At 45.1% G+C, this 27,241-nt stretch overlaps 1 protein-coding gene across 20 annotated transcripts in view; it reads right to left on the bottom strand.

Moving 5' to 3' along the window:
* Nucleotides 1-27,241, bottom strand: part of LOC137524117 (uncharacterized) — a 515,954-nt gene that overhangs the window by 157,645 nt on the left and 331,068 nt on the right. For all 20 annotated transcript variants that reach the window (XM_068243637.1, XM_068243636.1, XM_068243632.1 and 17 more), the window contains 3 exons: nucleotides 24,781-24,888; nucleotides 20,477-20,794; nucleotides 17,249-17,590 (listed from right to left, as the gene is read on the bottom strand). In XM_068243637.1, the coding sequence (XP_068099738.1) occupies nucleotides 17,249-17,590; nucleotides 20,477-20,794; nucleotides 24,781-24,888 (768 nt within the window). The remainder of the gene's footprint in view (nucleotides 1-17,248; nucleotides 17,591-20,476; nucleotides 20,795-24,780; nucleotides 24,889-27,241) is intronic.

Here is a 27,241-nt window from a genome sequence, read left to right as displayed (position 1 = left end):
CTGCCAAGATGCCACTTGCCACCAGTTTGGCCATATTTCAGAGCTGCAAAAATCACTGGAGTGCCCAAAAGCACAAGGTGTGCAATACTCAGAGACATGGCCAAGGTAAGAAAGGCTGAAAGACGACCACCACTGAACAAGACACACAAGCTGAAACGTCAAGACTGGGCTAGGGATGAGCGTAATGACGTAATTACGATTTTGCGAAATTTCGCGTAATTACGATTATGGCCGTAAGTACATAATCGTAATGAAGAAGGATTTCGTGAAATTTCGCGTAAGCGTAATTTTTCGGGTAATTTTCGCATTACAGTGGGTATCCCGAAATTAATGCGTAAGGTCATGCTCCCAAGCAGAAAAGTTGACGCATGGATCAATGTTAGGTAGCCGCCGACTTTAAGGGTTAATAGCAAAGCCCCCTTAAATGCTAAGAGCCTCAAATTTGGAGAGAATATTAACCTGCTGAGCGGTCTGGACGAGCTCAGCTCGTCCAACACCGCCAGAGGCTGCCGCTCAGGCCCTGCTGGGCCGATTTCCACCAAATAAAAAGCAGCACACGCAGCCGGCACTTTGCCAGCCGCGTGTGCTGCCTGATCGCCGCTGCAGCGCGGCGATCTGCCGCGTGCAGCGGCGAAAGAGGGTCCCCCCAGCCGCCCGAGCCCAGCGTAGCCGGAACAAACAGTTCCGGCCAACGCTAAGGGCTGGATCGGAGGCGGCTGACGTCAGGACGTCGGCTGACGTCCATGACGTCACTCCGCTCGTCGCCATGGCGACGAGGGAAGCGAAACACGGGGGGCCGCTCATTGCGGCCTTCCGTGTTATTTCTTGCCGCCGGAGGCGATCGGAAGATCGCCTCCGGAGCGCCCTCTAGTGGGCTTTCATGCAGCCAACTTTCAGTTGGCTGCATGAAATAGTTTTTTTTTTATTTAAAAAAAACCCTCCCGCAGCCACCCTGGCGATTTAATCAGAACGCCAGGGTGGTTAAGGAGATCAGAAGGAATAAGAGGGAAATTTTTTTTTTTCAAAAAGACCTTATAGTTTTTCAGAAAATCGATTTTAAAGTTTCAAAGGAAAAATGTATACATTTAAAAACCCGCCGACTTTAACGGTTAATAGCAAAGCCTGCTTAAAGTTTAGGAACACTAAATTCCCAGGGTATATTAAGGGGATCAGTGGGAATAAGAGGAATTTTTTTTTTCAAAAAGACCTTATAGTTTTTGAGAAAATCGATTTTTTTTTTAAAAGAGGATTTTTATTAAGTTTTGCATAAAGTAGACAAAACATGACAGTACAAGTGAACCAACATAAAACAAAAAGAGAAAAGAAAGGAAAAAAAAAAAAAAAAAAAGGGACAACAGCATCCGGCCAGTTAGTAGCCACAGGCCAAAATACATAAACAGTATAATATTGCACAGACCACAAAGCATTGCAGAGTATTGATGAGTACTTATATAATGACAGCATCACAGGGCACTACAGCATATGTGCCTTCTATATTCCATCAAAGATCTCAATTCCATTTATTGATAGTCCTGTACAGACACATTTATGTCCAGGTTGGGGACCGCGGAGTCCAAGGCATCCGTCCATTTGGTCCATATTTTATCAAATTTTTTGAATTGGTTCCGTACTTGGTACATTAATTTAAATAGTGGTAGAACGTGATTAATTAATTGCTTCCATTCCGTAATCAGCGGGGGGGAAGGTCGTTTCCATCCCAATATGATTACCTTCCTTGCATAAAATAGCAGTATTCTAATGAGAGTTAGGTGATTTTTGGAACATGCCAGGTCATCCGCCACCCCCAACATGCACAACTTAAGGTTCAATTCAATCGGTAGAGAAAGTTTATCCCGGATAAAATGGGTCACCGATTTCCAGAACTTTTGAACCATTGGGCATGTCCACACACAGTGCATAAAATCTGCATTTAGTTCTTTGCATTTAAAGCATCTCCCATCGTGCGTGGGGCCCATTTTAGCTAATCTGGCTGGTGATAGGTAGGTTTGATGGAGCCATTTTACATTTATAAGCCTGTCATTGGCCGCTATTACAGTCTTGGGGAAGGTTTCTACCAATTCGTCCCAGTTTTTTGGCGTTAGAGACGGGTCAGTCTGCTGCCATTTTTGTCTAATTTTTTGAATTTTTTGGTCGCTGCCCTGTGACAATAAAAATGTGTACATGGTAGTTATCTGTTTAGATTTGCCTTGATTCAGTAATTGTTTCTCCAGCTGTGAAGGCATCAGCGAGACATCAGATGTCCCTAGTTGTGCCCTGACGGCGTGTCTCAGTTGGAAATACCTGAATAGGGAGTGCTTTGGTAAATTAAATTCCAATCTTAGGGTCTGGAAGTCTTTAAACGAGCAATTTATAAAAAGTTGGGAGAGATATTTCACGTCATGAGTGTGCCAGAAGTTTATGTCTGGAATAGATTGTAACTCTGAGAGGTTTGGGTTACCCCATAAGGGTGAATTCTGTGAAACATAATGTATTGGTTCTCCAAGTAGTTTACGCGTTTTTTTATATATGTTGATAGTGGCTTGAGTGACACTAGTGTTTGTTGTGTCATTAGATACCCTATACCTGTATATAGCTCCGCATAGGGACTCATAGGAGCCTGCGATATCTGCTTCTGCCGCCAGACTGGAGTCCTGCCTGTCTCCACTCAGCCAACTTTGTATGGGAATTAGCTGTGACGCCAAAAAGTATTTATAAAAGTGTGGAACCGCAAGACCACCAAGACTTACAGGGAGTTGAAGTGTAGATAGTGCTATACGTGGTACAGAACCTGACCAAATAAATGAAATTAGCATTGAATCTATACGTTTAAAGATTGATTGAGGAATCCAGTCCGGGGACATCTGCAGCACGTATAATAACTTGGGGGCAATTATCATTTTTATGATGCACACTCTGCCACACACATTAAGGGGAAGGGCTATCCATTTCTTTAATTTCAATCCTATTGCTTCGATGATCGGGAGAACATTACTTTCTATGAAGGATGTCGAAGGTTGGGTTATCTTTACACCCAAATATTTAAAACTATCAACGATTTGTAGTTTAGATTGTTTCGTTATGAGCTGGTGATCAAAGGAGTCTAATGGGAGAAGGACCGATTTAGACCAATTTATTGAAAGTCCCGATATTTTATGAAAGGTATCATAGATTTCCAGTACTCTTGTTAGTGAAGGACCTGGATCTGCCAAAAAGATCAACATGTCATCTGCGTACAATGATATACGCTCTTCTGTGTTATTTATTTTAAGTCCCTGTATGTTTGGATCTGAGCAGATGGCCTGAGCCAGAGGCTCAATTGCTATGGCAAACAACAAGGGCGAGAGAGGACACCCCTGTCGGGTTCCCCTTGTAATTGTAAAAATGGATGAGACTATGGAATTAACCCTAAGTTTGGCTCTGGGTTTATCATATAATATTTGGAACCAGCGTTGGAACGATTCCCCAAAGCCAAATTGTTTCAACACTGCTGCCACATAGGGCCATTCAATTGAGTCAAATGCTTTGTTCGCATCTAGTGATAGTATGGTTCTCGATCCAGCGTTTTTGTGTAAATAATGCAAATTTAAATATAGCCTTCTGACATTGAGCCTGGTAGATCGTCCAGGGATGAAGCCAGTCTGGTCAGGGTGTATTATAGAGGTAATGTGCTCGTTAAGTCTGGAGGCAAGAATTTTAGTAAGAATCTTGGCATCTGTATTAATAAGAGATATGGGGCGATAGGCGTCACAAGAGGATGGATCCTTGTTTGGCTTCAATATAAAGTTATAAGGGCTTCATACATAGAGTCTGGAAGGGATTTGGTTTCAAATATATGATTAAAGAGAGTAGTTAAGTGAGGGACTATTAGTGATTTATTTTTAATGTACCACTCTATTGGTATTCCATCGGGTCCCGGGGCTTTGTTTCGTTTAAAAGAGTTAATCACATTGATTATTTCTGTTGAGGTAATGGGGGCATCTAATTCGGCAACCGCCTCTGATGACAGCGTTGGCAGATCCAGGTCCTTGAGGAAATTCATGATGTTATCATCTACTGGGCCTATTTTAGTAGCATATAATTCTGTATAAAACTCTGTAAAAGCTGATGCTATCTCAGGTGAGGTGTGGTAAGTAATACCGGAAGGCGACACAATACGTGGGATAGCAGAGGGGCCATCAGAGGAATTTAATAAATAAGTGAGTAATTTACTGCATTTATTGCCGTATTCGAAAAATCTCTGAGACTGGATAATATCTTTCCTTTTTGTTCTTTCCAGAGTTTTAAGCTCTAGTTTACGGCGTGCTGATTGCCAGATGGCGTATTGTGTGTCAGAGGGGTTTAAAAGTAGTTGCACTTGTGCCTCAGCAGTCTCTTTCTCAAGGTATTTTTGTGAGGCTATCTCATTTTGTCTTATAATAGAGACGGCTGCTCTAAAAGAGCCTCTCGCGACTGCTTTGCCTGCATCCCAGCATACATGTCGCCCTACGGTACCCTCATTAATTGACCAATATTCCGCCACTCCCTTCTGACATTCCCCAAGAACCGTCTCATCCTCTAGCCAGCATGGATTCATGCGCCATAAAGCTGGTGAGGTGATTCCCCGAAGTTGTAGTTGGCATATCAATGGGCGTGGTCAGAGATTCCGTGTGAGAGGTATTCAATGGATTCTACTAAAGGTAATAAATCAACAGATCCGAAGCACATATCTATTCTAGACATTGTCCGATGGGAATCAGAGAAACATGAAAACATCTTTGTGGTAGGAAGCTTCCATCTCCATATGTCATGCAAAGCATATGTATCCTTCCACCCCAGAAAAGTTGGGCAAGTTTTCCCTCCCATCTTAAGCCTATCCATTGTTGGATCAAGGGTGGCATTAAAGTCTCCCATTATTATTAGGGGTCCATCTAGTAGTGGGTGTATCTTTTTCATAATATCTGTCAGTATATTTACATTAAAGGGAGGCGGCACATAAACAGATGCAACTATCAAAGGACTCCCATCTATCTGACATCGCATTATAACATAATTCCCTTTGTTGTCTACCCTAACGTCAGTGATTGTACCCTTGAAAGATTTAGCAATTAAGATTGCCGTCCCTCTAGAGTATGAGGAATAATGAGCAAGATAATAATTCTCAATCCAGGGTTTCTTTAAGGTGAGCCCTCTAGCTCCCAGCAAATGCGTTTCTTGTAGGCATATAATTTGCGGCGAGGCCTTGCGTATATATTCAAATACCAATTTGCGCTTAATCGCATTATTCATTCCCCGGACATTCCAGAACAAGTGTTTGATTATAGTCATGTTAGGACTGATTTTATATGAATGAGTACCCTGACCTGCTCATTATTCCTTTGCTCCAGGTCTGCAACAGTGTGGACACTTTTCCGGACAGTATGCTGAAAAACAAAATTATAAAGACAACAAAAACACATATAAAACATAATAAACCCCATCAGGCCTTTCCCACCCTACTCCCTGTTTAGTAACTTACAGAGAGTCTTACTCCCAAAACTTGAAACTAACTAACCAAGGGGACTAACTTTTGTCGCCATGGCCGACCTAGTTGTATTATTTAACCCATGGGTGAGGTGTCATCTTTTAGATTAAAAAGAGAAACGCAAGAGACGCCTTCCCACACACTTAAGGATTGTTACCAAAAGAGAAAAGGTCCCTGGTCAAAACCCGCATTATGAATGCAGAGGCATGGAATAGCTTAATAATGATCGATTAGCAGTAAACAGATATATTTTAACCTGAAATATGCAAATTAGTTGTCAACATCTTTCAATTAGATCATCATTTGGCAATCAATACAGACAACATTACAGCAGAATCTCATTAAAGCCTAATAATGAAATTGCAGTAATCCACTAGGTGGCAGTGTGGACCTATTTGAAGAGAAGTTTATATATATATATATATATATATATATATATATATATATATATATATATATATATATATATATGCAGTGAGAGTTGCTTTATAGTCATTCAAGCATATCTTCTTTCTTTTATAGGTCCTACAATATTATAGAATTTTATACTTGTTGCTTATCGGATTCCAGTTCAGAGACGGCGTATACACAGTCAAAATATAATGTAGTGACGTCTGCGTTCCTCCGCAAATAAGTAGAGCTAGACAGTTTCATAGACCAATTGGGACACATAAGGTCACTTATGGAAAGATTGCCTCCAAAGAGGGAACTTTTGCCCGTCCTATTCTAATCAGAGCCATCAGTACCAGTATCAGCGAGAGGCCCTTTTCTTCCTTATGTCTGGAAGTACAGGTATGTCAATACCCTGCTGCTCCATCCAGGTGCCCGCTTCATCAGGTGTTAGGAAAAACATAGTCTCATCCCGATACTGTACGCGTAATTTTGCTGGGAACAACATAGTATAAAGGATCTGTTTGGCCCTCAAACCAGCTTTAACTGCCATAAATGAAAAACGTTGCTTTTGAACTTCAGAGGAGAAGTCCTGGTACAGGGATATTTTAGTGCCATTAAACTCAAGTGAGACATCTCTGGCTTTCCGCAAGATTTCCACTTTATCTCTATAGTTCAACAACTTGGCAATCATAGGTCTGGGGGGTCTCCCTGGTTTTGGGGGACCTCCAGGAACACGGTGCGCACGTTCTATAGAAAATGTGTGTGATAAATCCATATCCGGCATTGCTTGCTTCAGCCATGTTTCTAGAAACTGTTCAGGGGAACCACCCTCCGATTTTTCTGGAAAGCCCACAAACCTTAAATTGGACCGTCTGGATCTATTCTCCAAGTCATCTAATTTCAGGGTATTTTGTTCAGTAGCTTTTATATTTATCTTTTGGGCTTTTAGCATAGGTTTGACTGTGTCTTCCAATTCCCCTATTCTTTTGTCGGATTCCACTGCCCTGTCACGCAGCTTCTTTAAATCAGCTTTGACCAGAGAGAGGTCTGATTGTACATTATCTAGTCTCGAGGTCAAGCTGTTTTGCAGTGCTCTAATGGCATCTAGTAAATCTGCCCGAGTGGGTTCCCCCTCCTCTGAATCCGTGTCCTCTGCAGCAGCTGTCTGTGCCTGTGACTGTCTGTCTTTCCCCTGCTTGTGGTGCGATCTGCCCCTCTTTGTTTTTGGACCAACGTCCTTACTTACAGTCTGACCCTTCCTGGTGCGGGAGCTTACGGATTCCGCATCAGTATCTGTCTCCACTGCCGGGGAGCTGGGTCTGAAGTCTTCTGCTGTTGTCTCGTGGCGCTGAGACAGGGCGGTGCCATCTTGCCCTGATCCATGCGCATATTTCGCCAGCTTCTCGGCGGCTTCAGCAGCCTTCTCTGCCCCACTTTTCGGCATCTTTTGTGGTGGTCTGACCGGGGTGATGTCTGGCAGCAAAACGGTACGGGTTGGCGGCAGTGATTTCACCCGTAGGGTGCAGGATGACTCAGGATTTGAGTTAGGCCGGCGGAGCAAGGCTGAGCTGCGTCCTTACTCTCTCATGGCTAGCCACGCCCCTCAGAAAATCGATTTTTAAGTTTCAAGGGGAAAAATGTCTTTCAAATGCGGAAAATGTCAGTTTTTTTTGCACAGGTAACAATAGTGTATTATTTTCATAGATTCCCCCAAGTGGGAAGAGTTTTACTTACTTCGTTCTGAGTGTGGGAAATATTAAAAAAAAAAAAAGACGACGTAGGGTCCCCCCTCCCAGACCTCTTTAACCCCTTGTCCCCATGCAGGCTGGTATAGCCAGAATGCGGAGCACCGGCCGCGTGGGGCTCTGCACCCTGACTATACCAGCCCGCATGGTCCATGGATTGGGGGGTCTCGGAAGGGGAGGGGCAGCCAAGCTTTCCCCTCCCCCTCCGAGCCCTTGTCCAATCCAAGGACAAGGGGCTCTTCTCCACCTCCGATGGGCGGTGGAGGTGGAGGCCGCGATTTCCGGGGGGGGGGGGGTTCATGGTTGCATCTGGGAGTCCCCTTTAAAAATGGGTCCCCCAGATGCCCACCCCCCCTCCCAGGAGAAATGAGTATAGGGGTACTTGTACCCCTTACCCATTTCCTTTAAGAGTTAAAAGTAAATAAACACACAAACACTTAGAAAAAGTATTTTAGTTGAACAAAAAACATAACCACGAAAAAAGTCCTTTAATATTCTTAATTAACCATTAATTAAGCAGCGGGAGCCGGCGGGACTTAGCGTCCTGCACGGAACCGACAGAGCTCTGAGCTATAGCTCAGAGCTCTAAGCATCTTTGAATTTGGGCTCCAAGGAGCCCCATTGGTCCTTAGCAGACCAATGGGGTTCCTTCTGATTTAAGGGAACCCCATTGGTCTGCTAAGGACCAATGGGGCTCCTTGGAGCCCAAATTCAAAGATGCTTAGAGCTCTGAGCTATATAGCTCAGAGCTCTGTCGGGTCCGTGCAGGACGCTAAGTCCCGCCGGCTCCCGCTGCCCTCCCCGCCTCTCCCACATGTCACCTATATACATGCTGGCACCCATGGGTGCCTGCATGTATATGGGTGACAGGTGTGGGCGGAGTGGACGGCGGGAGCTGGCGGGGACTTAGCGTAAGTGTATGCGGCGGCCGGCGGGTGAGCGGCGAGAGACGTCGGGTGCGGCGGAGTTACAAAGTAACAAAGTTGTTACATTGTAACAACTTTGTTACATTGTAACTGATTAGCCAATTTCCGAGGATATTGCGTGGGAACTGGCTTTTAAAGGGACAAGTAAGTATTAATGGTTAATTAAGAATATTAAAGGACTTTTTTCGTGGTTATGTTTTTTGTTCAATTAAAATACTTTTTCTAAGTGTTTGTGTGTTTATTTACTTTTAACTCTTAAAGGAAATGGGTAAGGGGTACAAGTACCCCTATACTCGTTTCTCCTGGGAGGGGGGGGTGGGCATCTGGGGGACCCCTTTTTAAAGAGGACTCCCAGATGCCACCATGAACCCCCCCCCCCCCAGGAAATCGCGGCCTCCACCGTCCATCGGAGGTGGAGAAGAGCCCCTTGTCCTTGAGTTGGACAAGGGCTCGGAGGGGGAGGGGAAAGCTTGGCTGCCCCTCCCCTTCCGAGACCCCCCAATCCATGGACCATGCGGGCTGGTATAGTAAGGGTGCGGAGCCCCACGCGGCCGGTGCTCCGCATTCTGGCTATACCAGCCTGCATGGGGGACAAGGGGTTAAAGAGGTCTGGGAGGGGGGACACTACATCGTTTTTTTTTATATTTCCCACACTCAGAACGAAGTAAGTAAAACTCTTCCCACTTGGGGGAATCTATGAAAATAATACACTATTGTTACCTGTGCAAAAAAAACTGACATTTTCCGCATTTGAAAGACATTTTGAAACTTAAAAATCGATTTTCTCAAAAACTATAAGGTCTTTTTGAAAAAAAAAAATTCCTCTTATTCCCACTGATCCCCTTAATATACCCTGGGAATTTGGTGTTCCTAAATTTTAAGCAGGCTTTGCTATTAACCATTAAAGTCGGCGGGTTTTTAAATGTATACATTTTTCCTTTGAAACTTTAAAATCGATTTTCTGAAAAACTATACGTTTTTTTTGAAAAAAATTTTTTTTCCTCTTATTCCTTCTGATCTCCTTAATATACTCTCCAAATTTGAGGCTCTTAGCATTTAAGGGGGCTTTGCTATTAACCCTTAAAGTCGGCGGCTTTTTTATATTATACGGGAGCGTTATGGTTTAATGCGAAATTACGGTATGGTTTAACGCGAAATTACGGTATGAACGAAACGCGAAATTACGCGTTGAAAATTACGCTTACGGTTTTTTCAATTACGATTTTAATGGCAATTACGCTACCATAATTTCGCATCGTAATAGCAAATTTCGCATGCGTAATTATAGTAACGCGAAATTTCGAAAATTTCGGCTCAACTCTAGACTGGGCCAAGAAATATCTCAAGACTGATTTTTCTATGGTTTTATGGACTGATGAAATGAGAGGGAATCTTGATGGGCCAGATGGATGGGCCCGTGGCTGGATTGGTAAAGGGCAGAGAGCTCCAGTCCGACTCAGACGCCAGTAAGGTGGAGGTGGAGTACTGGTTTGGGCTGGTATCATCAAAGATGAGCTTGTGGGGCCTTTTCGGGTTGAGGATGGAGTCAAGCTCAACTCCCAGTCCTACTGCCAGTTTCTGGAAGATACCTTCTTCAAGCAGTGGTACAGGAAGAAGTCTGCATCCTTCAAGAAAAACATGATTTTCATGTAGGACAATGCTCCATCACACGCGTCTAAGTACTCCACAGCGTGGCAGGCAAAAAAGTGTATAAAAGAAGAAAAACTAATGACATGGTGTAACGATCGGTGTAACACAGAGAGGGTCTGATTACCGGTGATCTGCAGTATCACCGAGAATGCAGAATATACCCGATTATTGATGATCTGCAGTATCACCGATAATCAGATATATCTACTAACCTCTGGACGCCTGAGAGATGAGAGTGTTAGGTGCAACAATAATACTTTGAGTACTGCACCTCCGGAGAAGGTACATGAGCAGTAAGGAGTACTGCCCAGAAGTAAGTTCCTTCCGTTGGCCTAGACTCTCCCGGGGGAGGAGCAAGGATAAGAGTAGGAAGGACAGAGCGTGAGTGACACCAGTGAGGGGGGGGTCACCAACAGGTCTGGGAACTGCCTCTAACAGTAAGGTCAGTTCGAGGTCGGGCAAGCCAGGTCGTTAACACACGGACAGATAATGTACAGATTCAGGAGACAGATACGTAATCCAATGGACAGGCAGAGTTTAGCAACGGGGTATCAGAATAGCGAGGTACAGAGTCAGGAGCCAAATACAGAGTTCAGGAACGAGCAGAGTTTGGCAACAGGATATCAGAAATAGCAAGGTACAGAATCAGAGTTCAGGAGAATGGTCAGGCAAGCAAAAGGTCATAACAGATAATCAACAACTCCTAGACTAAGGTGTGAGATCCTTGGCCGTCAACACCTGAGGACTAGTCTAGACAATAACACAAATAATGACAGAACTCCTAACGCTAAGGTGTGAGATCCTTGGCCGTCAACACCTTTGGAAACTATGCTAGAACACAGATACAGACAAGGTCTGAGTGCTACCACGTAGTGATCGCAATGCCAGACACCAGAAAAGTGACCAGCACCCAGTATATATACATCAGCGCTTCCAGCGCCTCCCCTAAGTGCTGGACCAATGAGAAGTGGAGGAAATGTCAGCTGACCAGCCTGGTCAGCTGACCTTCTTCTGGCTGTCATATAAACTCTGCCTCTCAGCGCGCGCGCGTTACTCTGAACCTGTGTGGACTATCAGTCCCAGCCACACCAGTCACACTTTGCAATGTCTCTGCTGGCCTGCGCGCGGGGTGAGACGCACCGCTATCAGCACATGCGGTGGCCTCCCCGCGCCTGGTCAGACTGCCAGTAGCAGGTCTATGCGCGCAAACCGCCGCGTCAGACGCGGCGGTTTCTCCGCATTCCGCTATGCCATCCGCGGAAACAGCCGCCTCATCCTGCGTCCATGCGGCAGCCTTTCCGCGTTTCTTCACACATGGCCTCCTTGTTCACCTGATCTGAACCCCATTGAGAACCTGTGGTCCATCATAAAATGTGGGATTTACAAGGCGGGAAAACAGTACACCTCTCTGAACAGTGTCTGGGAGGCTGTGGTTGCTGCTGCACGCAATGTTGATGGTGAACAGATCAAAACACTGACAGAATCCATGGATGGCAGGCTTTTGAGTGTCCTTGCAAATAAAGGTGGCTATATTGGTCACGGATTTGTTTTTGTTTTGTTTTTGAATGTCAGAAATGTATATTTGTGAATGTTGAGATGTTATATTGGTTTCACTGGTAAAAATAAATAATTGAAATGGGTATATATTTGTTTTTTGTTAAGTTGCCTAATAATTATGCACAGTAATAGTCACCTGCACACACAGATATCCCCCTAAAATAGCTAAAACTAAAAACAAAATAAAAACTACTTTCAAAAATATTCAGCTTTGATATTAATGAGTTTTTGGGGTTCATTGAGAACATGGTTGTTCAATAATACAATTATTCCTCATAAATACAACTTGCCTAATAATTCTGCACTCCCTGTATGGACTTGTAATTAGTGACAGACGTAAAATGAAAAAATACACCTTTATTTCCAAATAAAATGTTGTCGCCATAAATTTTACTAGGCACATATTTTAAACGTTGTAATAACCAGGACAAATGGGCAAATAAAATGTGTGGGTTTTATTCACAGTAGCACGTTTTATTTTAAAACTATAATGGCCAAAAACTGAGAAATAATAAATTGTTTCCATTTTTTCACATTATTCCTAATAAAATGCATTAAGAATAAAATAATCCTTAGCATAATGTACCACCCAAATAAAGCCTAATTGGTGGTGAAAAAATGAAGACTTCACTTCATTTTGATAAGTAGCTAAAAAGATATTGGTGAATGAAAGGGAGGAGTGCTGACAGGGGAAAATTGCTCTGGTCCAGAAGGGGGAAAACCCCTTAGTAGGAAAGTGGTTAATTGATGTCTCTAGACGTGGCTTATTAGATTGCACTGGAAGATGATGGCAGAGGATGGAGATTAATTTCATTGTTTTCTTATTTCAAATTCAAACTTATTTCAAACTCATTTCAAATTCTCTGGAGCTAAAGAATTGGGGCAGAGATAGATACCGTTCATACCAGTGGGTATTTACTCTCCTGGGCAGTGGTGTTTCTAGCCTTTGTGTCACTACAGGCAAAAATTTGTGTATCACCCATCCCCCCCCCCCCCCCCCCCCCCCCATTACAGGCTACATGAGGAGCGCAAGCACTAGAGGGAGCAGAAAACAGACAGGATGGTCGCACAGGCACAGCAGTGGACTCCAGAGGGGAGGTTAGAGCATAGCTTCTGCTGCGTTATACTCTGCCTTTACACTCTGGACTGGGGGAGCGCAGGAGGAGGACAGGAACAGATAGTGGGACAAGGGGACAGAGGGAGGAACAAAGGTGGACAGAAGGAGGAACAGGAGGGACACACACAGAGGCGGATCATCCACAAGGCAACTTAGGCAGGCGCCTAGGGCCTGGAGAGAGTCTAGGAACCCGGGTTTATGCTAATCCCAACACATTTTTCCAAAAAAGCTAGGTGGCCATCAAGCATGGGACCAAGTCATTGCTTGCCTACCATGTCACTTTAATCAATCTCTGGACTTACAGGGAGGCAGAGGTGGCACAAGGAGACAGAAGGAGGCACAAAATGAGACAGAAGGAAGCACAGGGGAACAGATGGACACATAGGGGGGCACAGGTGACACAGGAGGACTGAAGGTGGCACAAGGAGACAGAAGGAGGCACAGGGACACACAAAGGGGGCAGAGGTGGCACAGGGGAGGACTCAATGTGGCACAATGAGACAGAAGGAGGCACAAACACCTGTGGGAGCATGGCTTCAAGATGTTTGGGGTGGGGCTTACTTCAGGGGCAGGGCTTAATCAGGGGCATGGCGCCCCCCCAGGACCAATAGCACTCCAGGCAGTGGCCTTTAATGCCTATGCCTAAAAACACACCTGCTCCTGGGGCATAGATGTTGTGCAGGAGATAGACTCCAAAGAGTTATAGATGACACAACATGTTCCAGGACACAGATCTGCTTTGCTTTAAAGGAAAGTTTATTTTGAAGTAATTTGTGCTTTAAAAGTACCACCTGATATTAAGTTAATCGTTTGTATTATTATCTTTGCCCTATGTTGCAGTATTATCAGGTCAATGGTAGAAAATGGCTGACAGAATTGCAGCTGCCAGCCAGGGTTGCCACCTTCCTGACACTATTTAAACACACCAGACAACCATGGCTGAATAGTATGCAAGAAAAGTGCACCAACACATGTAATAGTGCAATAATAAACCTCTCTTATGGACATATCCCTCAATAAAAGCAGATTAAAAACAGGGGTGGTAGTCGGTCCTAAAGAGCAACAGATTATCCTACTAATAATATAAATGTGAAAGTTTGGATGTTTAAATGTTTGTTACTCGATCACACAACAATGGCTGAACGGATTTGAATGAAATTTGGCACACACATAGTACATTACCTGGAATAACATATAGGATACTTTGTATCCCCATTACCAAAAAGTAGGTGGAGAAATACAAATTTCACTGGGAAACGCTAAACTGCAGCCATTCTTACACTGTTAATGGTAGGGTTCCCAAACTTTGCACAGTTGGTCACTGGGTGACTGGGATTAATATTCAGAAAACTGGGTGGAGCCTATAATAGCCAATCAAAATTCACCAATTGATTTTGAAGGGGAATATTTCATTGCTGCCATTCTTGCACTGTTAATGGCACAAGCCTCAAACCTGCTACAGTTGATCATTGGGTGACTGGGGTTCAAATTCAGAAAAGGGGGTGGAGCCACAAACAGCCAGTCAGATTTGTTTAATTTAAATGCAAATTACTGATGCCAAAGACGTAAAGCTCACAAACTTGGTCATTGAGTAATGGACTCATTGTGTGTTAGGGTTAGAAAAAGTTGGCAGAGCCAACGCCAGCCAAATACATACCCGGGCAATGCCAGGACATCAGCTAGTTTAATATAAACATCAGTGATACAATAAACCATCTGACTGGTAACAGCCATCTGTATAGTAATCTCAAACAGCACTCCCCAACAGAGCCATTAGATTGCAGCAGCCTGGCTGTGAATTAATTACAACAGGGATGCAAAAAGGAAAAAAGGAAAAAATCTGATAGGAAATATTGCTTACCCTGTCCCTGGGATGGATCAAGTCACAGCCTCTGAACCCTCTACTGCGCCATACCTCACACATTCCTCACTGCTGTGCTTCCTCAGCTAATCACACCTGCGCGGGTCCCTATATTCCCCAAACTCACCGCCAAAAAGTAGGCGTGGCCATGCCCCTTATGCCATTCCTTTGCACGTCATGACCTTCCTATTGCTACTCTGGGAGAAGTAGCCAAGAAACCAACTGTTTTCTACTTTCCACACTGCAGTCGTGGAAAGTAGCCTTTCTGCATATTTCTCAGGTGTCGTAATCTGAAATATATCAAAGGTCAGCGCAGGTTTAGAAAGTCATTGTATGTAGGGAATGGTAAATTCTTCACCACAATATATCAAATGCTCAGAGGTAGGTATCCGCCACACATCAAAACTAGAAAAGGCTTACCAGCTCCCAACAACCCACATTATAAGGTTGTGAAATGGCTCATGTCACAGATAACGTCCAGGGAACATCAGACGTCGTGAAGATCCAGTGGACATCCGTATGGAGGTAAAGTTTCAGGAATTTATATAGGAAAACAAAAACGGCAATATCTAAGCGTAACCCGTTTATTTAGATAAAATTTCTTTAAAAGGCAGTAGACATAAAAACGATAACTCACATACGGGGCCCATAAACAGGGAACCCCAGAAGATTAGCGTGCATGTAATGGTCAATCGAAGATCAATAGACAATGGTGCCGCCTGTTACCTTCCCGACCGGTTTCGCAGTCTTGCATCATCAGGGGAGAAAAGGCGAACAGGCGGCAGGCACCAAATTTATAGCTTTTAGTCTGGGAAAAGAAGGTGGGGTGAAAGAAAACTTCCTCAGAAAACTTCCTCCGAAAGATGACCCCAGGATTGTCCGCAAGCATAGGACCAATCACTGGGTCACCTCTCAGGAGATGCCAATGCCTGGAGAGAAGCTTTTTAATTTCTTTATGCTGTATATTGTACTGAGTGAGAAAGTGAAACCCTCCACTCCTGGTAGGATCTGATGGTCGAACTTTACGCAAGAAAGACCGGTCAGTTTGACCAATCTGGTCTCTGACGGTCTCCAATGCATTCTTCTTATACCCTTTGGCCTCAATATGCAGGGGTGCCTGTATGTCCCAATAGACACTTCCTTATTGTGTGTAGAGAGGAAGTGTATGTTCCAATATTCCCTTTTTTTTTTTTTTTTTTTTTTTTTTTCTTCCCCTCCCTTGCTCTGCTTCCTGTGCAGACTAGAGTAATCAAGCTGCCTATTGATTTTCAAAAGTCTAGGTGTTTTTTGTTTGTAATCTTGTTTTTACTATTGATATCATTATATTTTTTTACACCATTATTTGCTATTAATATGCTATTTACATATTGTTCTGTTTTTCACTTTATTTACACATTTGGGTGACTCTTTCCTACTTTGATTAGTGATGCCCTTCTGAGGAAGTTTTCTTTCACCCCACCTTCTTTTCCCAGACTAAAAGCTATAAATTTGGTGCCTGCCGCCTGTTCGCCTTTTCTCCCCTGATGACGCAAGACTGCGAAACCGGTCGGGAAGGTAACAGGCGGCACCATTGTCTATTGATCTTCGATTGACCATTACATGCACGCTAATCTTCTGGGGTTCCCTGTTTATGGGCCCCGTATGTGAGTTATCGTTTTTATGTCTACTGCCTTTTAAAGAAATTTTATCTAAATAAACGGGTTACGCTTAGATATTGCCGTTTTTGTTTTCCTATATAAATTCCTGAAACTTTACCTCCACACGGATGTCCACTGGATCTTCACGACGTCTGATGTTCCCTGGACGTTATCTGTGACATGAGCCATTTCACAACCTTATAATGTGGGTTGTTGGGAGCTGGTAAGCCTTTTCTAGTTTTGATGTTTGGCGGATACCTACCTCTGAGCATTTGATATATTGTGGTGAAGAATTTACCATTCCCTACATACAATGACTTTCTAAACCTGCGCTGACCTTTGATGTATGCCTGACTTCTGAACTTTTGGACATTGTTCTTCTCAGCGGCGGTTCCATTGTCCCTTGGCGCCGATATATTTGCTACTATATATTGTAATCTGAAATATGTCCCGTAATGCCCTTATCCCAAATTCCCTCTAAAATGTTACCTCCCCGTACTGAGACCATGAGGATGTTTATATTGGGATCAGTACCGAAACCCTGAGCCCTGAACTCATAACAGGCAGATTGTGAAGGCAGATTTCAGCCCTGGACACATTGCAGCCACCTCATCCATGTAAGCTTCCTTCTCTCACGTCAAAGAGCAAAACAGCAATGCTTGAGATTCCATGTGGAAAATGATGAGATGGAGATGAGAAACATAATGAGATGAGTACTTTTACAAATCATACTGTTCATCACATTTGCGGTAATGTATTATAGAGTAGAATGTAGGTGTAAATACAAATATAAGAATGGTGTATGAGATAGTGTAATCAGTATTCCATGTACAGTAACTATAATGTACAGCAGAGGACTCACCCATCACCTGTAGGGGGCCTGTTGTCCTCTCTATTGGCTCCTCCAGACTGGGGTGCTCCACCTGGCAGATGACCTCTGACCCCTGATCCTCCAGTGACGGGGTGATCTCCAGAATTGCATTCTGGGTAAATGTTTTATCTGGCTGGAGCTCAGATCTGCTGTCTATAATCCTGAATCTTCCAGCGTTTCCTATAGGAGTCATTTCTTCCCCTTTCCTCTTAAGCCAATTGACAGTCAGCTGATCAGGATAGAAGTGTGACATTGTACAGCGCACTTGTGTCTTCTCATTAACAAGCATCGGTTGTGGCTGCAGCATCTCTACTTCTGGCCGGGCAAGAAAATCTGCAAAACAACAGTTCAAGATTATAAATTATTTATTTGGTGTTTACCCTTTTCAATCCACAGTCAGAATGGGTTGGACATTGGACTGTTGTCTCCAGCTCCTGATGTCAGACATGGTCCGACAAGGAGCAGAATGGCTGCCACTGGAGGTGTCGTCGTCAGACATAATCCGACATGGCATCAGTTGCCTCTGATCCCTATCGGCACAATGCTGTTCTGCATAATTATGCATTACACCGGCGTGCATTGTGAATTGGAGCTACAGCGTACAAGGAGAGATTGCCTCCTTGCATTAGTACAAAGAGGTAGAAACCCTCACTGGTTCCCCCTGCAGCATCATAGGCAGGTCCTCCTACCACACAGCAGACAAAGTAACATTTTTCAGACCATAAGATACACTTTTTCTCCCCCAAAAGTAGGGGGAAAAAGTAAATGCATCTTATGGTTCAAACGTGTGGCACATGCTCCTCCCGCAGAGTCCCCAAGTGGAGAGTCCAGCGGAAGCCTCACCTCTCCAGCCTGCAGGAGTTGCAAGTTGAGCATCCACAGGTTCTGGTCGGCTGATGAGGGGGATCAGCAAAGACGTAGAGAGATTTCCCAGCGGATGATGGAGGAGTATGTTCAGCAGATGATCAGAGGTGTATAAACTTCCGCAAACTGGAGGGAGGGGAATGCCCCTGGGAATGTAGGCAGGAGGCCCAGAATCACATGTGCAGCCCAGCCGATGCAGTGTAGCATGATCAGACACTACACCAACCAGGGCCCGGGCCAAGGCAGAGGCGAGAGAGGCTCCAGCCTCAGGGCGCAGTGTAGGAGGGGGAGCTCGACTCACTCTGCTGTCATTCACCTTTCTGTGTTTGAAGCAAAGAGAAATAAGAAAAGGGGATACATGGCAGTGACTGCAAGCCAGATAACTAGAGATTAAGGTGTTAATGAGGCCCTGGAGCACCTCATAGTCTAATAGCAATCAGTGTGTGACAGCTGTCGTGGGGGAGGGGGGGGTTGCACATTTTGGTGTCTCAGCCTTGAGTGCTGGAACTCCTTGTCCCGGCTCTAACACCAACACGCTCAGACTTCAAGCTGCCAGCCCGAAGTACGCGGGGATTGGTGGAGACGGGATTTCTTTGTCCTGCCCGCAGAGGTATCGGAGCAAATGGTAATGTTCCCATTACTATTGGCTCTGATACCTTTGTGGGTGGGACCATTACACTGCAGGCCACAATAATAATTGTGAGTAATTTCATGTTAAGAGTAATTTCATGTTTATGTAAACTTGTTTAACATTTTAGTTTTACAGCAAGATTCTCAGCCATAAAATCAAATTCCATTTACCCACTGCTCTGTGTTTATTATGTAATCGACATGCAGTCTGCATTGAAAGCATTCCATTATAATCATAAATGTGTCTGCTGTAATGAATCTTATCTCAGTCAGCCTGGCTCTATTCTGGTACATTGGGGCAGGGAGGATTGTTATCTCCCCTCCCATATTCCTGCGCCTTACTGATTGGCTGAAGCTGTAACACAAGGATGAGAAGGGAAATATACTGCACCCCTCTGCAGATGAAATATGATCTGTTTTGAGCTCACATGTTTACAAAGCAAGCTAGCTATGACAATGCAGTTTCTACAGAGCTCAGTGGGGAAGAGGGCTGGCAATGTATATACCATTTTAGGCAGGAGAAAAAAAATAAAGGGAGATAATTATATCAGGTTTGGCTTCAGTCACAGGCAGTAAAGATGGAAAATGCCTGGAACAGTTTTCTCTATAATTATTATATAAAATTCTCTGAAATTAAAATGTGGACAGTACAATACAGATGTTATGTAAGTAGGGCAAGTATTTATCTACATATATATGTGGTTTGTTTGTTTTTTGTTCCTGGGATAGTATGGCTATCCTTGCTACTTTAAAGAAAACGTGAGGGTTGCTATAGGCTATTCTGGATACTTACCTTGGAACAGGAAAACCTCTAGATCCTACATAGGCTCCCCACATCCTCCTCAGACAGGCTGATCCAGCGATGAGACCCCCGAAGTGCATTCGCCCTGTATCTGCGCAGTAGCATGGACCCACTCGTGCTTTGGCGGAAAAAAACAAGCCCGATAGGGTCCGTGCTACTCTGCATGTGTTTTTCGCTGAAGGAGGACACAGGGGAAAGCTTTGTAGGATCCAGAAGCTCCCCCCTCCTGAGTTGAGCACCCCCAGGGGGACTTTTTTCCCTATAGATACACTTTAACTAAAGGACCACAGGCTTTACCCTCCATAGTGACCAGGCCATTTTTTACAAATTAGGCCACTGCAGCTATAAGGCCTCGCTGCAGGGCCGTACAACTAAGCGCACAAGTGATCCCCCCCCCCCTTTTCTGCCCACCAACAGAGCTTTCTGTTGGTGGGCTCTGATTACTCCCACAATGTGTGTTTGTTTTTTTGTATTTTTTTTTTTAAATAAATTTGCCCTTTTTTAAATTATTTATAAATCCCTTCCCCCGCCAGCCAATCACAGCGATCGACTATCATGGGTATCAGCTTATGACCGCCGATCGCGCTCATGCTTCCCAGGGAGACAGCCGTGTCACACGGCTGTCCCCAGTATAGCGCAGCCGTAGAACGCAGTGCTATACAGTGTAAATAGACAATGGATTCGCCGTCTAACACTCTCCTAGTGGCGATCCCTACTGGGAGACTGATGACGGAGCAGAACACTGTCATTCAAGCGGAGATGCACGCTCATACGCACGCACAATCTCCTGCAAAACCCCGCCCCAGGACTTCACGCCAGTTGGTGTGGAGCGGTCGTTAGCAAGTTAAGAAACCAAAGTATATTTAAAATTTACTCAAAGCAACTTCTACAGAGACACTTACACAATAGCTTATCCCCGTTACCTTTGTTCTCTTTGTCATCGCTGTTCCATTCTCTCTGTACCGGACGTTTCAGCTTACTGTGCTTTACTGCGGCAGTCACAATATACGGCTCATCCTCTCTTATTACCCCTCTCAGGCTCTCACTGGTGCTGGTGGCATTAAAGGTGCCATCTTGGTTCTGATGTCTCACAATGGTAGAGTCTATGGGGCGTGGCTGTGAGCTGGATGGTGGTTGGATCACGGCCCAGGATACAGTGATGTCTTTTGGGTAAAAATGATGCACATCTAAGCTGAACAAGCCACCTCCGGAGCGAGTGATATGTCTGACCTTGGGAAGCCCTGAAACACCAAACACATCATGCTGGATACACAGCTCTCTTCACACCGGGCACAGCAGATGTACAGTGATAGCAAAATTATCAAACATAACTCTCCCATAAACAGCAGTAATGAATAAATTGTGTTAGTATGTGCTAGCCAGGTATAGGTGCCCCCAGTATGGGTTTGCCAGGTATAGGCGCCCCCAGTATGGGTTAGCCAGGTATAGGTGCCCCCAGTATGGGTTAGCCAGGTATAGGTGCCCCCAGTATGGGTTAGCCAGGTATAGGTGCCCCCAGTATGGGTTAGCCAGGTATAGGTGCCCCCAGTATGGGTTAGCCAGGTATAGGTGCCCCCAGTATGGGTTAGCCAGGTATAGGTGCCCTAGTATAGGTTAGCCAGGTATAGGTTCCCCAGTATAGGTTAGCCAGGTATAGGTTCCCCAGTATAGGTTAGCCAGGTATAGGTTCCCCAGTATAGGTTAGCCAGGTATAGGTTCCCCAAGTATAGGTTAGCCAAGTATAGGTGACCCAAGTATAGGTTAGCCAGGCATAGGCTCCCCAGTATCGCATAGCCAGGTAGCAGTGGACACACTGGTACTCAGCCATGGGGAAGGGGGTCTGACTCTTTCCTGCATCACCTCGGGGCCACCCTCCATTCTCCCCCATCTATTGCAGCAATGCATGGTTAGGAAGAAGTAGTAAGAGTAAGCAGCTGGAGACAGAACATCGTGGCGGTAGTGATCTTTGCATGGAGCCGGCAAGGTGAGTCTTTACTACATGCTCCTGCTGCCATACAATGCTGCAATGGAGGGGGGAGGGAGCATGGAGAGAGGGCGCGGAGGTGAGGGAGGAGTCGGGCCCCTCTCCCCGTGTGCCGCAGAGCCCCCCCCCCCCATATCACTACTCCAGGTGCGCCCTCCACCCTCCCCTGGGGGGTCACCCGCCTCTCCCTCCCCTAGAAACATGGCTGATTTCCTTTACCATCTATTTTTTCCTTAATTTAAGCCTCAGCAGGATGAGCATATCTATCTTTGTTTGTACATTCTATGCAATGCCTAGAGGGTCTTAGGGATAGGCACCACAGGGGGAGAGTTCTGAGTGAGAGTAGGGAGAAGTTAGCTCAAAATAATCAGTTTTCTTGGCTATATTACTTTTCCCGGCTATATCACTTTTTCCAGGCTATATCCAATGCCCTTTTATAACCCAAAAATAAAAATCTCGGCTATATCAGCCACCCTTTTATAGCTCAAAAAAAAAAAAAATCTCGGCTTTATCCTGCACCCTTTTATAAATTATTATAAAAAAAAAAATGGCTATATCCGGCACCGTTTTATAGTCGAAATCGCAGTTATATCAGGGCAGGCGCCCTCTTCAAATGAATGCGGGCGAAGTGATTTATTCATATAATGGCTGTTTCCTCACAGCAGGGATTAGTTCTACATACAGACACAATCCAAAATACTCTCTGCAGTGTTCACTGAGTGGAATTGCTATGAGTAAGAGTGTTTGGCTTTGCTATTGTATGGTTCAAAACAGCAGCATGCACCCTCTGGTAGAGAATAAAACGCCTACCTAAAAGAACATCAGTTCACACAACACAGTCTAGACTAAACACTAACGCTATCAACAGTCACAGACTGAGCACTGCCTGAACACGCCAGCAGCTGACAGATAGCGAAGAGATATTTAAAGGATACTCGAAGTGACATGTGACATGATGAGATAGACATGTGTATGTACAGTGCCTAGCACACAAATAACTATGCTGTGTTCCTTTTTTTCTTTCTCTGCCTGAAATACCTGAAATATCAGGTATGTAAGTGGCTGACTCAGTCCTGACTCAGACAGGAAGTGACTATAGTGTGACCCTCACTAATAGGAAATTCCCCTTTTTATCTCTTTCTTGCTCTCAGAAGCCGTTTTCTGCTAGGAAAGTGTTTTATAGTTAAAATTTCTTATCAGTGAGGGTCACACTGTAGTCACTTCCTGTCTGAATCAGGACTGAGTAAGCCACTTACATACCTGATATTGAACTCTTTCAGGCAGAGAAAGAAAAAAAAGGAACACAGCATAGTTATTTGTGTGCTAGGCAATGTGCATACCCATGTCTATCTCATCATGTCAAATGTCACTTCGGGTATCCTTTAAACTACTGCATGTCAGCTGCCCATGTGAACTTGGTGTCTGGGCAGTGAAAGTTGCTGGTTGGGGATTAGGAGGCTGCAAGCTTGCATTGCACTTTGGGTATGTAAACAGCTAAAATGCATTTGCATCGGTATTTGCAGATTAGCAAACCTGCAAACACTAGCTCTCGATTACAGCCATTGGCTGGCAAAATGTACCACAAGAAGTTTACTCGGTGAACAGCACAAATAGTTTACCCATCTTATCTATCTTACATACATCATATGTTTAATAAAGTTCCTGATATACAGGTAGTCCCCGACTTATGAACGCCTGACTTATGAACGACCCGCCGATACGAATGGCATGGATTCTGCGTTTCCATGGTAACAAGTCAAAATTTTTTTTTCAAATTGGTAGTTTTTGAGAAAATGGATTTAAAAAAAATTCAAAGAAAAAATGGCTTTTAAACTTGTGTAAGTAGGTACAGAGGGCAGAGGTGACACAGAGAGGGACACTGGAGGCACAGGGAGGCACAGAGGAGGTACAGAGGGCAGAGGTGACACAGAGGGGGACACTGGAGGCACAGGGGGGCACAGAGGAGGTACAGAGGGCAGAGGTGACACAGAGAGGGGCACTGGAGGCACAGGGAGGCACAGAGGAGGTACAGAGGGCAGAGGTGACACAGAGGGGGACACTGGAGGCACAGGGGGGCACAGAGGAGGTACAGAGGGCAGAGGTGACACAGAGGGACACTGGAGGCACAGAGGAGGTACAGAGGGCAGAGGTGACACAGAGGGGGACACTGGAGGCACAGGGGGGCACAGAGGAGGTACAGAGGGCAGAGGTGACACAGAGAGGGACACTGGAGGCACAGGGAGGCACAGAGGAGGTACAGAGGGCAGAGGTGACACAGAGGGGGACACTGGAGGCACAGGGAGGCACAGAGGAGGTACAGAGGGCAGAGGTGACACAGAGGGGGACACTGGAGGCACAGGGGACAGAGGTGACACAGAGAGGGACACTGGAGGCACAGAGGAGGTACAGAGGGCAGAGGTGACACAGAGAGGGACACTGGAGGCACAGGGAGGCACAGAGGAGGTACAGAGGGCAGAGGTGACACAGAGAGGGACATTGGAGGCACAGGGGGGCACAGAGGAGGTACAGAGGGCAGAGGTGACACAGAGGGGGACACTGGAGGCACAGGGGGGCACAGAGGAGGTACAGAGGGCAGAGGTGACACAGAGAGGGACACTGGAGGCACAGGGAGGCACAGAGGAGGTACAGAGGGCAGAGGTGACACAGAGAGGGACACTGAAGGCACAGGGAGGCACAGAGGAGGTACAGAGGGCAGAGGTGACACAGAGAGGGACACTGGAGGCACAGAGGAGGTACAGAGGGCAGAGGTGACACAGAGAGGGACACTGGAGGCACAGGGAGGCACAGAGGAGGTACAGAGGTGACACAGAGGGGGACACTGGAGGCACAGAGGAGGTACAGAGGGCAGAGGTGACACAGAGGGGGGACACTGGAGGCACAGAGGAGGTACAGGGGACAGAGATGGCCCAATGTTCCGACTTAAGAACAGATTCAGGTTAAGAATGAACCTACAGTCCCTATCTCGTTCGGTAACTGGGGACTACCTGTAATATATATATATATATATATATATATATATATATATATATATTTGTTGTAATTTTTCTTTGGTTGGACCATAATCTATTTATTTCAACTCCAAGTAGATCATGTTATCCTTGTTTTGATTTTAGTTTATATTATGTCTTCCTACATCACATCTGAGCTATAGAAGCCATTTGTGATCGTGAAAAAATGTTTTCTAGATCATTAAAAGGACATACGACAATTCTAGTTACTTACGTGATCTTTTATGTTTAATAAGCAAAACCACAATGATTACAGCTGCCAATCCAGATCCCAGGAATACAGCAGCAATTATAGTGTGTGTCCTGTATACGGCCTTCAGATCTGGAAGGGAACAAACAAAATTAGGAGTATTGCACACGGACTATTCTAAGACTTCAAGTCAGCTGTTATTTCTACATCAATTTCAAGGCAGGTTTATGGCAGACATATTGAAGGTAGACAGCAAACAGTTGACAGCGGTCCTAGTGAGGCTGCAAATGAAATGAAACCAACAGAGGCATGCACATCCCCACAGGGGCTAAATACACACCTTGAATACAAATCAGATGCAAATTATGCACTAATCCCTCATCTAAAAATTTGAATGCAAACTGAAGCACATGGATGCAGCTAGCCATGAGTATACTTACATTTGTTTTGTACAGCAGGAGAGATTAGCAGCGCTTCCAGACAGTGGCTGCATCCAAATTAACTACCTGCATAGATGTGCAGAGCTGGATAAATGGGCAAATTAAACAACTTCAGCAACGCACCACCAAGTAAGAATTATGTTTTAACTAGTGGTTAGGCCTCTTCCATGGGGGCACGTCATCGCCATGGAGGAGTCTAGTAGGGAATAATTTGTGCACATATTATTTATGCTGAAGCTAACACCCTCCTTTGCTGTACCTGTTTTGAATGCAAGTTGTGTAATTTGTCTGTTTTTGCAGCTCTGCACATCTATGCAGGCAGTTCATTCGGGTGCAGCCTCTGTCTGGAAACGCTGCTAATCGCTCCTGCTGTACAATACTGAAGTTAGAAGTGAGGCATCATTCACACTCCTGGCATTCACAAAAAGTCACTTTGGCGACAGGAAAACATCCTATATACTAAAAGGGGGATGTAATTATGCACGGACACCCTGCGGCCAGTTCACACAGTTAGGAAGCAGCAACTGTTCATTCAACTGCCGATCTGCCAGGAATTATATATACTAAGCAAAGCATGTATTTATGCATGGACAGTGGTTGTGGTATGCACACGCAGGCTTTGGTGTGCATGCAAGTTCTGAGTGGCAGTGGCATTCGTATTGTAGGTGGTGGTTGTGGTATGCACGAGCAGGCTTTGGTGTGTACGCAGGCTTTGGGCAGCTGTGTCATTCGCATTGTAGGCAGGGGTTTGGTGTGTGTGTGGGCAGAGGGGGTGTACACATTGTAGGTTCTGGGGTGGTATTCATGTTGTAGGTAGCAGTTGAGGTGTGCGCACATAAGTGTGTCATTAAGTTTATAGGATGATTTGCAATTCTTTTGAGAATCACAGATTTACTGGTATTTTATATTAGTCCATCATAGTGTGTCGGCTACGTCTTCCCGCGGGATATACTGCACCTGCGCCAACCCCGCCAACCAGGGCTTTGGAATGGGGCTGGTTACAGGTGAACGGAGGCAGACGCTGCGCCACAGGAGGTGTGGTAAGCCTATGCCCACCTCCCCACACACAGGGCATCAATTAAAAAATCCATTTAAGACTAAGGTATTCTTTAACAAAACTGTTTTAGGAAATGACATCGCTAACCTCAAGGGTAAAGATGTGTTTGCACAGCATCGTACCTCAAATTGTCACCCTAGGGAACGTTCCCTGATGGGTAATACTTCTCACATGTGTGTACTTAGCTTTAGGTCTGATCCATGTAAGTCACGTCCTAAAATTTACTTTAACAAATCAGATCTATTGTATATTCTGGCGTATAAGACTACTTTTTAACCCTTGAAAAGCTTCTGAGAAGTCGGGGGTCGTCTTATACGCCGGGTGTCATTGATGCCGGGTGATACACCCTATCCTGTTACCACCTCTCAGATCTCGCTGCTGAGGACTGTAGTGAAGCGGCGCAGGCGCACATGTGTGAGATCCTATCCTTTTACCGTCTCTCGGATCTTGCTGCTGAGGACTGTAGTGAAGCGGTGCAGGCGCACACGTGTGAGATCTGAGAGGCAGAGAAGGTGGTAAATAGGATACAAGGGTGGGCCAGAAGGGTGAAAGAGGCGTGTTTTATGGGCACAGCGCAATCTATTCTTCCATACCGCTCTGATAAACAGGGAGACAGGGAGAGCTGACCAATCCACTTAGGGAGAGGGAGAGTTCACCAATCCAACCAGTTTATCACCTACATACTGTTATATACTGGGTACCACATCCAGTACAGCACCAGTATCTGCTCATACATAGCCAGAGGCGTAGCTAGGCTTTTCAGTGCCCGGGGACAAAGACAGTTTTTGCGCCCCCCTGAACAAATTGGGCATGGCCGTGCATCAGAATGTGGGTGTGGTTATGAGTGGAGCCAAATGTACAAATGCTGTTTAGATAGCCCGATGTGCCCCCCTTTAGATAGCCAGATGTGCCTCCCTTCACTATGTTTAGCTATCTAATATGTATCACCCTTGTTCTGCTGCTGTTAGCACTTCTGCACTCCTGTGTA

Source organism: Hyperolius riggenbachi, chromosome 7, assembly GCF_040937935.1.
Source record: "Hyperolius riggenbachi isolate aHypRig1 chromosome 7, aHypRig1.pri, whole genome shotgun sequence".
NCBI classification, from domain to species: Eukaryota; Metazoa; Chordata; class Amphibia; order Anura; family Hyperoliidae; genus Hyperolius; species Hyperolius riggenbachi.
This window is presented reverse-complemented; position numbering and strand designations above follow the sequence as displayed.